The sequence below is a fragment of the Phyllostomus hastatus genome, unplaced genomic scaffold (assembly GCF_019186645.2).
Source record: "Phyllostomus hastatus isolate PE091 unplaced genomic scaffold, TTU_PhHast_1.1 phas_scaffold_501, whole genome shotgun sequence".
In the NCBI taxonomy this organism is placed as follows: domain Eukaryota; kingdom Metazoa; phylum Chordata; class Mammalia; order Chiroptera; family Phyllostomidae; genus Phyllostomus; species Phyllostomus hastatus.
In genome coordinates this window covers 49,796,289-49,808,915 of record NW_025334033.1, presented here as the reverse complement: position 1 = coordinate 49,808,915, position 12,627 = coordinate 49,796,289, and the positions used below count along the sequence as shown (strand labels likewise).

Below are 12,627 nucleotides of genomic sequence, written 5' to 3'. Positions count from 1 at the left end.
GGCGGAGTCTTAGGTGATTGCCAGGGTGGAGAAACCCATTTCACAGTTTTGTGGCTCTGCACGGGGTGAGAGCTTAGAGAGGGGACAATGCCACTGCCGGGGTGCTGGAGGTTTGCCTGAGCTGTTTCCTGGCACTTGTCTTGTTTCCAGTCACTTCACTTTCTTCCCGTATGTCACTTGTGCCCTTTCAGCTTTTGCCTTGGTGCTGAATCCCAGAGGGTAGGTCTCAGTAAGTCCTAAGTCCGTAGGAACCCTTTAAAAGGAGCCTTCTGAGAATCTGGCAATTTCTTCTACCACCTCAACTCCCACTGTTTTTTACAGCCAGAAGTCATGGGGACTTATCTCCCTGGTACTGGAACCCTGGGGTGCTGGGTGGTCCAGTTTGGAGTTGGGAATGCTCACTCCTCAGCAGGTATCCCTCCTGATTTTTTCCAGCACTGGTAATATCCCTACTGGTAATATTAACTTGACGTATATATACCAAGTATGACCTGTCTATGGAAACAATTATAACTAAAGAGTACTTCATCAATAAAAGACATGGCTTTAAATGACTAACAGAGACCCCAAAGAGAATTAATTTCTAAAAATTAGACCAATTATTTTGCTACTTACCCCAAATAAATGAATGAGAAAAAGAACAGCAGTAATAGAGATGAAATAATAAGCCAGGCATGGATGACCTAGAAAAGAATTTCAATATAATTAACAGATCCCATAGCCCTAAAAAATTACAAATTTCTTACTTCAAAAATAGTATATTATTTCTGTATATATTATTCTTTTCAAATGACCGAACACATATGGCTTTGGGTTCAGTGTGTTCTTATATAGAACTCCTTGGAGCTGAACAACTTATAAGTAAACAGAAATTTCAGCAAGACATATACAGACACTTGTTCCTTTAGAATTAGGTGAAATTTTGAAAAGAATGAATTCTAAAATACCAAATTATCAACAGAGTCAACAGTTGACATTTAAACTTTAAAGTAGCAATATTATCAAGATGCTCAGCATCACCAGCCATCAGAGAGATGCAAATTAAAACCACAATGAGATACCACTTCACACCGGTCAGAATGGCCACCATAAACAAGTCAACAAACAAGTGTTGGAGAGGATGTGGAGAAAAGGGAACCCTAGTGCACTGTTAGTGGGAATGCAGACTGGTACAGCCACCGTGGAAAACAATATGGAATTTCCTCAGAAAACTAAAAATGGATCTGCCTTTTGACCCAGCAATTCCACTGCTGGGATTATACCCTAAGAGCCCTGAAACACCAATCCAAAAGAACCTAAGCACCCCAATGTTCATAGCAGCACAATTCATAACAGCCAAGTGCTGGAAGCAACCTAAGTGCCCATCAATAAATGAGTGGATCAAAAAACTATGGTATATTTACACAATGGAATACTACGCAGCAGAAAAAGAGAAGGAGCTCCTGCCCTCTTCGACAACATGGATGGAACTGGAGAGCATTACACTAAGTGAAAATAAGCCAGGTGGTGAGGGACAAATACCATATGATCTCACCTTTAACTGGAACTTAACAACAAAAGAAAAAAGCAAACAAAATATAACCAGAGACACTGAAATTAAGAACAATCTAACAGTAGCCAGAGGGTAGGGGGGAAGAGACAGTGGGGGGAAGGGTTTTCAGGAACTACTATAAAGGACACATGGACAAAACCAATGGAGAAAGTGGAAGCAAGGGAGGGAGGTAGGACTGGCTGGGATGGGGAGGAGTGGTGGTGGTGGGGAAATGCAGACAACTGTAACTGAACAGCAATAAAGTAACTTAAGAAAATAAAGTAGCAATATTATCAGTGGAGGAATTTTGTAGTATTACTGAAATAAACTGAATAAAATAAGTGATAAAAATTCAATAAAATTGAAAATAATTTTCAATTAGGTGACCTTTGCAGGCACACATTAACTATACAAGGAAAATAGGCTTTCAAAACTATATAACTATTTGATAAAAGAATATGCAGAATCTGAAGTTTCAGTAAGTATTGGAATGCTTTCTACTTTTATTTCATATTAGGAATGTATTACTATTACGAATTCTTTGGAACACTTAGAAATCCATTACTGTCATTCAGAATTCAGGGTTCCATATAAATGTTAGTCTCTATTACTCATGTATAGCTTGTTAATGTGAGAAATAGAATCAGAATTTGATTTCTATAATATATTACACAAGATGAACATTTTAAATGGTAATTTTACATAATGTGTATATTTAGGAAACTACTATACAACCAAAAATTATGGAGGTTTTAAAAACAGAATGACAAGCATGATAAATTGCCAAGTAATTTCCAATCAAAAGTGAAATTATTCCAAGGTGCATATATCCATTATTGCTGTGCTTTCAATGAATTTTATTCTTTTGCAGCAGAAGAAGCTACTTAATAACTTTCAAATCAAACATTGAAAAAAGGAGAGAAAAAAATACCTCTCCAAATCAAGAATATTGTTTTGTCTTCATTTATTTTCTAAATCTCCTTCCCCTGACCCCCAGATTCAGGAGTTCAGATCATCAGGCTCTAAGTCACCAAAGTCTAGATGTGACTAGAATTTATGTTAATTTTCTCTGGTGGTCCTGTTTTGATCACTCAAGGTAATTGATCTGTGATCATGAATTCCTCTGGGGGAAAAAAAGACTTCTTTAAAATGTTTGCTGCCTCTCTTTCCTTAATACTTGATCAAGGTTAATTTCTAGTGTTCTCCCACAAATACTTTCTCATAAAAATTTTTGAACACTACAAAGTTTAAAGATTTTTACAGTGAATACTGATATACCACCTACAGTCTACATTCACATTTCACTATACTTGCTTTGTAACATTTCTTCCCGTGTTTCCTACATATCAAAGTAACCTGAAGACACCTGTCCATTGTCCTCTAAATACTTCAACTTTAGCAAAATATTCTAAAGGGAGCCTTTACTCTATTTCCTCTGCAAAACAATAAAATGTGGGCAGAAAGAAATCTGCCCACTTGCATCCTGCCCAACCATTCTCACAAGTCTCAGCTTTAGAAATAATCCAAGTTACAAAACTAAAAAGTGTATGTGATATTATGGGACAGAAAAGCTTTAAAAAGTGGAAGATGTATATTGGTATTCCATACTAAGCTCCACATTAAGGAAGGGTTAAAACAAACATTAAAAAGTAGAAATTCTCATCTTTCTTCAGAATTGCTTTTTACTTTTTCTTTTTCCAGCAAGGGAACATAGAGGTGTTTATTTTAAAACACAGCATTTTTCTGAAATGTAAAGGTAACATATGCATATAACATTTAGAAAATATAGAAATACTAAAAGGAAAAAACAATTCCCACTGGCCAATGATAACCAAAGTTAATATTAATATTTTTTATTCAGGCATATTTTCTGTTTGCATGTGTAGGCATGTGTGAAGACCTTTTAACAAAATTAGAATCAAGTAATAATACAGCTTTACATTCTGCTCTTTCACACTTACTTTTTGTTACACATATATTCTGCCACAAAATATTTTTTGAAAATTATTTTTACAATTTTTTTTTAAGATTTTATTTTTAGAGAGAGGGGAAGGGAGGGAGAAAGAGAAGGAGAGAACATCAATGTGAAAGAAACACAGACTGGCTGCTTCTGACACACCCCTAACTGGGAACCTGGCCTGCAACCCAGGCATGTGTCCTGACTGGGAATCGAACCAATAACCTTTTGGTTTACAGAACAATGACCAACTCACTAAGCCACACCAGTCAGGGCATGAAAATGATTTTTAAATGACACTAATATTCTACTTATATAGATGAATCCCCAAACTTAACTTTTCTTATGCATAAATTTGTGGTGTTTCTTTTTCTTTCCAATTATAATTTATGCTAGGATGAATATCCTAGCATGAAAATATTTTTCCCTATTTCTAGTTCTTTCTTTGGAATAAATCATGAAAGCAAAATTACTGACTCAAAGTCTACAAACTTTTTCTAATCATTGATTATTGATATGTACTGGTTTAGTGACTTCACAAAAATAAAAAGACTGGATTAATCTTTACCAAGTCAGTAGGTGAAATGTTAATTTGTTATTTTAATATGCATTTTTTCCTAATGAGGAAATATATATATATGGTTCTTGCTACTAACCATCTAGATTTCCTGCTTGAAATTTTTAAAATTTCTCATAAGATGTTCATAATTTTCTTAATGATTTATAAGTAATCTACATATTATAAAAATATTAGTCCTTTGCCTGTAATAATGGTTGTAAAACAGTTTTACTATTTAGATTGGTCATTTATTTCATTCTTTTCTGAATTACTATCTGAACTCAAAGCCTCTTCGAATGATGACTAAATAGCATCTCCCCCTTTTCCAGAACGTGAGAGTGTAAAACAGGTCTTTCTCATCCTGCAAAAAGCCCCTAGTCAGATTTCCTGTGCTACGGGCTCTGAAAGGAAAGAACCCTGCTTTGGTGCAGAAGAGCAAGTGTTTGCTCTAAACCCTGCACTATCCAGGCCAGGAACACAACAAATGGTAAGTATTAATTAACTGCCTTTTCTGTGTTCTACCTTTTGAAGTGAAGAAACAAAATGGAGTCACCACAGTGAAGCTGCTAAATTACTAAAATCAAGTAGGTTGAGGCATGAGGAAATGATTCTATTCTTGTTTTAATTAGCCGGGGAACTTACACTTTCGAACTTTCTAGTTTTGCATCAATGCCTGGATATACATCAAACCCTTGAATAACCCTCTGATTATCCCCGAAGGACTAAGGAAAGAATGTTCATGGAACCAGATCACCTGACGTCCATTATCCAGACCACGGGTCTTCTAGAGCAGCGATTTTTTAACCTTTTTCATCTCATGGCACAAACTAATTACTAAAATTCTGTGGCACACCAAAAAATGTATTTTTTGCCAATCTTACAAAAAATAGATGTAATTTAGATTCATTTACACTGGATGGCTACTGTTATGTTGGCTGTTGTCATTTTTTTTTTGACAGTCTAAGGAAAAAGAGGTCACTGTCCCTGACTAAAAAGTCAGGTATTGGATGTTTTAAAAATTCTTGTGGTACACTCATTGAAAATCACTAATCCAGGGACTTGCAATCTCAGATGAATCCAGAAGCTAAGAATGCAGAATTGATTCTTCTCAAGAATGTACTTTTTACTATAAGAACCCTTAGCTTTTCTTTCTTCTTTGGAACATTCTGGGTATTGCCTAGTCATGTTTCTGGTGTGCAAACTGCAAGACCCTTAAATAAATCTTTACCATTTATTTCTAGCCAGAGCACCTTGACTCATTTATAATTGGCTGCTACTTTTTAAGGTTTGGTTTTTTAGCTTCTTGTGCTTCTTACAGACATTGCACAACCAACCACTGATATAACAAATCATAAGGACTTATTTCCAAATAGGTTCTGGCAAGTTTCTGAATTTCTGACTCAAAAGTTCCTTTTATTTTATACTGGGAATCAAAACCAGTCAAACAACTTTAGAAATGGCTGTGCTTGCTAAGACTTGAACATTAAAAAGCAAATCAAAACAACACAAATGAATGAATAAATGTACAAATTTGGCTGAATATGAACCTTTTAGATGGTCTAAAATGAAGCAAAACTTGCCCTGGCTGGTGTGGCTCACTGGATTGAGTGCTGGCCTGCGAACCAAAGGGTTGCCTGTTCGATTCCCAGTCAGGGCACATGCCTGGGTTGCGGGCACGTGTAAGAGGTAACCACACACTGACTCTCTCCTTTTCTCCTTCCCTTCTACTCTCTAAAAATAAATAAAATTTTTAAAAATATTTTATTTATTTATTTTTAAAGGGGGAGAAAGAGAGAGAGAGAGAGAGACATCAATGTGTGGTTGCTGGGGATCGTGGCCTGCAACCCAGGCATGTACCTTGACCGGGAATCAAACCTGCGACACTTTGGTTCGCAGCCCATGCTCAATCCACTGAGCTACGCCAGCCAGGGCTAAAATAAATAAAATTTAAAAAATAAATATACAAATGAAACACAGCTAAAAGAAACATAAAATTTACCAATACTGTTATTAATATAAGAACAGTGTGGAGAACAGTGTGTACCACATTGATGTAACCTGGCAGCCAACTGCATGGATGTGTGTGCATGAGTAAACAGTGATGTCACAGTACTAGTCAGTGGGGGCAGTAGATGCTGTTGAGTGAGCACATGTACTATGTGGCCATCATATTCAAAATGAGCAGGTAGAGCAACAAATCTGCATCAAATTTTGCATTAAGTTTGAACATTCCTCCCTGAAAGCTATTCAGATGATTCAGAAGGCCACAGCTATGGGCAACTGGGTGATGGCAGCTTCATCAGGACAATGTGCCTACTCATGCATCACGTCTTATGCAGAGTTTTTTGGTGAAATATCAAATCACCTAGGTGACTCAGTCCCCTTACTGCTCGGATTTAGTGCCCTGCAATTTCTGGCATTTCCCAAAACTAAAATCACCATTGAAAAGGAAGAGATTTCACACAGTCAATAAGATTCAGGAAAATACAACTGACAGTGATTGAGAGAACTGTGTGAGATCCCAAGGTGCCTAATCTGAAGGGGACTGAGGTGTTATTGTCCTGTGTACAATGCTTCTTACATCTTCTTCAATAAAAGTCTCTTATTTTTCATATTACATAGCTGGATACCTTCTGGACAGACCTTATATAACAAGATAGGTTCTAGGTAAAAAGGAGTGAAAGCCCATTTCACCCACCATATGCAACTATAAAGGCTAGATAGAATGCATGCTACTAACGAGGACTCTGAAAAGTAAAGAGAGGTAGTTGTGCTGGGGAATTAGAAGTACCAGGGAATTTTAATAGAATTTACTAGTAGACAGTGAATTTTAGTGTCACTACTTTCACTCTAGTACTACCCTCCTCCACCAGGATGCAACGCAACCCGAGTGGGTATTACTTAGCAAGGCAGTGAGACCAAGTGCAGAAGCCCTCTAGTTCTGGCGAGAGGAAGAGGGAAAGAGGTCTCCACACACCAAGAAGGCAAAATCTCAGTTTCTGGTTTTTTTTTTCATTTTCTCCATTCTTTCATACTCAGCCCCCAAATCATCCTGGGGTGGTGACAAAGAGGGCAGCAGGAGTCTTAAACTTAAGAGGGAGGGGAAGCTTCCCATCAGACTGGAGAAGCTGTAGTTTCCTAAGAGTAATAAGGCAAGTGGCCCTTGCTGTATTTCTGTCCTCACCTTTCTTGGCCCTGACACTGGGAAAATAAAGTCCACCTTTCTGAAAAAGGGAAATCCAAAAGAACCAGAAAGTAGCAGGGAGATCACAGAAAGGAAGCAGCTCAGGAAAGCAACCTCTTCAAGCTGTTATGAACTTGCAGTCCCATCTCCAAGATGTGCAGGTGGGGACATGGCCCTAAACACACTCCCAATAAAATGTGAAAGTAGCACATAATCCAGATAAAGGTAACAAAGAGAGTCCAATCAATCAGAGAAATGAAACTGGCGGGTAAACGCTTATATGCAGACAATCTATATGGTGAAAACAGGATCAAGGAAAGTATTTAAGATACGAGTGCATGTAAACAGCGGGAGCAGAACGTTTCTTACATGGGTTTACATCATTCGCTCTCTGCATTGCTAGGTGTTGATGACTACCTGTCATCACCACACGCACATTTCCTCTTCAGTCTTCTCCATACGCTAATGTCAGGCTGCGGGTGGTTAACACTTCCACCCACTCAAACGTTCAACAAACAAGGTTAACCTGCATAGTTTTAGAGTTTATGAACACTGAAAAGGTATTTGAGCTTATTAGTAATCAACTAAACACAAATCAGGGCATTTTGCTTAACCTATAAAAATCAGCACAGATTTTTAAAAAAATTCAATGCTAGTGAAGGTGGGATAAGGCAAGAGAGTCTCATTCACTACTAGTATTAAGTACAAATTAATAGTATGATTTAGAAAAGGAAATTTTGCATACCAAGATATGAAGATAATTTGCCCAAAAATTCTGTGTCTGGAATTTTACCCTAAGAAAACAATTTGAAAAACTGAAAAAGCTCTATGCATAAAGACATTTTTTTAGAATACTGAAAAACTGCAAACACCTTAAATGAGGAAAATACATTACAATGCACTCACTGAGGTAAATATTATATAGTGATCAGACATATTTTCTAAGTATTTATAATACGGAAAAATGTTTATGCAAAAGTAAAAGTGAAGACAGGACACATACTAATTGTATTTTATATCATCCATGTAAAAAAAAAAAAAACAACAACCCTGACTGGTGTGGCTCATTGGGTTGGGTGTCATATCACAAACTGAAAGATCATGGGTTCTATTCCTGTCAGGGCACATGCCTAGTTGCGAGCCAGGTGACTGGTTGGGCGTGTGCAAGAGGCAGCTGATTGATGTTTCTCTCCCTGTCTTTCTCCCTCCCTTCCCCTCTCTCTAAAAAGAAATAAAATCTTAAAACACATACACACACACACACACATTTTGTACACATATACATATACATATATGTACACACACAGAGAAATAAATACCATAAGAAAATAGACAGACTTTGATATTTGGAAAGTTAATATTTATTTACTTGAGAATTACCCTAAAGGTTTATGACTTACAATAAATGGTCTTTTTTTTTTTTTTGAGGCAAATCTGAAATATGTGCCAGGTGGCTGAAATTGAGCAGTAAACCACTTAGCTAGAGAGTGAGCTAGGGAGCAGCAGGGAGCAGAAGCTGGGTCTTTCCTGCACAACCTCCCCTGCTGTGTTTCCCAAGGGAAGAATTAGCGCTACTGTAGGAGATGCGGTGAGGAAATGGATGATCACCAATTTAGAAGCAGAAATGGAGCTAATCACCAATGAACTTAAACCAGCACCTGAAGGTGGCTTTATTGTTTTCTGCTCAAGTATGAAAATATGAATCCCATAACACTATTTGTGAATGATGGAATCCCAAAGGTCTTAGGATGTATTTCTTTCGAATGTCTCATATATACCACAAATTAAAATGTTAAAACCATTTAGATTGTGATATGAAAACATTTGTTTTCCATTTAGGCCTTTTTGTATTTTTCAAATATTCCACAATGAGGGGAGAAAACTAAAAATTAACTTAGTTCTGGAATATAAAACTTTTTTTCCCTATACCAAGTAAGGTATATGACAGAAAAACCCAATCATAAAGAGAACAAAGTGGAGCCCTGGCTGGTGTGGCTCAGTAGGTTGAGCACTGTCCCACAAACTGAAAGGCTCCTGGTTCGATTCCCAGTCAGGGCACGTGCCTGGGTTGCAGGCCAGGTCTCTGGCTGGGGGTGTGCAAGAGCACAGTGATGTTTCTCTGCCTCTTTCTCCCTCCTTCCCCCTCTCTAAAAATAAATAAATAAAATCTTAACGAGAAGAACACAGTGGAAAGTAAAGCTCTGTCCCTCATGCCCGCTCACCTTGTAGCACCTATATTTGTACAGAGCCACCAGGAGAATGGTCATGACAACAATGACACTGATCATGATGGCAGCATTCAGGATCGAGTGCAGGGCTCTCTGGCCCACAGTCTCGGTGTCTTCTGTGAACGGAGTATAAATCCTATAATGAAACAAAATGCAAAAGCCCCGGGTAAGTGCTAATTGGATGTATACCCCAAACCACATACTCTCTCCAACACAAGTTTTCTTTCCTTGATTCAACTAATATCTTATGTCACTTCTGTCCATCTCATTACTCCAGCCAATAATTTTTAACCCAAGAAAACAGCTATTAGATGTCTACAATAAGTGCTTCAAAATAAGAGTACAATTCTAAAATATGGAGAGTTGTGAGCCAGACAAATGGCTCCATCTAGTGGATACTATATACTGAAATAATTACCTCACTGAATATTCTTTCTGCACAGATTATTAGTGATTTACGAAAGAACTAGAATCTACAATGCAAACTACCTAGGCTGAGATTGTCAGAGGATGGTAATATGGTTTATAATTATTCTCTTTCAACTTCAGGGTGACTGCAACTGGTGTTGTCTAGAGATAATGTCACCCATCTACCCTCCCCTTATTTCTCATTAGCATAAAATACTTTTATTCTCGGTGCCAATGTTCCGGCCAACACTTAGTTTCTAACTCCATTACAGTCAGGTGTGGCCACTAGACTTAAGCAACGGCTAACAAGTTACATATAAGCAAATGTACTGGGTAAAACTCCTAAGAGTTAATTCTACTGAGAGGTATGTCTTATGTCCTTTCATCCCCTACTCCTTCCTGCTTCCTGCTGTCTCAACAAAGGCTGGGGCTTCAGCACCCACAATAACCTGGGATATAGAAGCTAAGGAAGAAGGAGGAGCCCAAGTCCTTGATGAATGTGAAGCCACTCTACCAATCTGGACTGACTACCCCTGTACTACTCTGTGGGTGAGAGATTAAACATCCATATCATTTAAATCAGTTGTTTTGATTTTAATGATGGGGTCAGCAAACTTTCTGTAAAGAACTAGAGAGTAAATATTTTAAGTTTTGTGGGCGATATGCTCTCTGTTGCAACCAGTCAATTCTGCCAGTGCTGCATAAAGGCGGCAGAGACAATATATAACAGAATGGACATGACTGCATTACAGTAAAGCTTTATTTACAGAAATAGGTGACAGGCAGATCTGGCCTGTGGGCTATGGCTTGCTAACCCCTGTTCTACAATATGTAGCCAAACTAGCTCTAACTTACACAGAGAATATCCCTCAATCCCTTTTGGCTATTATCGCCACTGTCTGTCTGTCACTCACTGTCTCAATCTTTCTCCCAAAGATTAATAGCTTAGCTTTCAGAACCCCATGCAGTGTTTCAGCCACTTGCCACTTTCAAATTCTAAAGTCCATTTAAAATTTGCTTGAGCCCTGCTAGAGTCCTAAAGACAGAACTGGGTGACACATGAATCAGGGCATTTTTCTTGGTGGCAAAGGGCTGACAACAACAGCACCAGAGAATCTACATGACAGTTCCCCAAGAGTCTAGTGCAGCTTACATTAATCTCCATCCTTTATTTAACAATTCTTTTCACTGAGCATTTGTTACATACCTCGTCCTGGAAACAAAGTGCCCTGATAAGACATGCAGCACAGAAGGAAACCAGGTATTAAGTAAATAAGGTGAATTAATATACATTTGCATATTGTTACAAGTGAAAAAGAACAAGTTGCTATGAGAAAGAACACCAGAAAGTACCTAATTTTGTTAGGAGGATCAGAGAAGTTATCTTTGGCCTTAACATTTAAGTCAAGATGAGAAGGATGATAGGAATTAGTCCACCTAAATTAGAAAAGAAAAGAACATTCCAGGCAAAGAACAACAGGCCTAAAGGCTCTGAGATGGGAAAGGTTACTATTCAAGGCTTTTACCTGCTCAATTACAAACAAATCAGCCCTATCTTAGTGACACCACACAAGAAATACATTCTATAGCTTTCATTCTCTGTACTTAAAGCAAATGTATTGGGTAAACTCCAAAAAGAGGAGTTAACTCTGCTGAGAGGTATGTCTTATGTCCTTTCGTCCCCTACCCCTTCCTGTTTCCTGCTGCCTCAACAAAGGCTGGGGCTTCAGCACCCACAATAACCTGGGATATAGAAGCTAAGGAAGAAGGAGGAGCCCAAGTCCTTGATGAATGTGAAGCCACTCTACCAATCTGGACTGACTACCCATGTACTACTCTGTGGGTGAGAGATTAAACATCCATATCATTTAAATCAGTTGTTTTGATTTTAATGATGGGGGTCAGCAAACTTTCTGTAAAGAACTAGAGAGTAAATATTTTAAGTTTTGTGGGCGATATGCTCTCTGTTGCAACCAGTCAATTCTGCCAGTGCTGCATAAAGGCGGCAGAGACAATATATAACAGAATGGACATGACTGCATTACAGTAAAGCTTTATTTACAGAAATAGGTGACAGGCAGATCTGGCCTGTGGGCTATGGCTTGCTAACCCCTGTTCTACAATATGTAGCCAAACTAGCTCTAACTTACACAGAGAATATCCCTCAATCCCTTTTGGCTATTATCGCCACTGTCTGTCTGTCACTCACTGTCTCAATCTTTCTCCCAAAGATTAATAGCTTGGCTTTCAGAACCCCATGCAGTGTTTCAGCCACTTGCCACTTTCAAATTCTAAAGTCCATTTAAAATTTGCTTGAGCCCTGCTAGAGTCCTAAAGACAGAACTGGGTGACACATGAATCAGGGCATTTTTCTTGGTGGCAAAGGGCTGACAACAACAGCACCAGAAAATCTACATGACAGTTCCCCAAGAGTCTAGTGCAGCTTACATTAATCTTCATCCTTTCATTTAACAACTCTTTTCACTGAGCATTTGTTACATACCTCGTCCTGGAAACAAAGTGCCCTGATAAGACATGCAGCACAGAAGGAAACCAGGTATTAAGCAAATAAGGTGAATTAATATACATTTGCATATTGTTACAAGTGAAAAAGAACAAGTTGCTGTGAGAAAGAACACCAGAAAGTACCTAATTTTGTTAGGAGGATCAGAGAAGTTATCTTTGGCCTTAACATTTAAGTCAAGATGAGAAGGATGATAGGAATTAGTCCACCTAAATTAGAAAAGAAAAGAACATTCC

General features: G+C 38.1%; 1 protein-coding gene across 1 annotated transcript in view; it reads right to left on the bottom strand.

Annotated features, from left to right (window-relative positions):
• PSEN1 (presenilin 1) overlaps nucleotides 1–12,627 on the bottom strand; it is a 60,571-nt gene that overhangs the window by 20,078 nt on the left and 27,866 nt on the right. The window contains exons 5-6 of the mRNA XM_045822242.1: nucleotides 9,454–9,595; nucleotides 616–683 (exon numbers count right to left, since the gene is read on the bottom strand). Of these exons, the coding sequence (XP_045678198.1) occupies nucleotides 616–683; nucleotides 9,454–9,595 (210 nt within the window). The remainder of the gene's footprint in view (nucleotides 1–615; nucleotides 684–9,453; nucleotides 9,596–12,627) is intronic.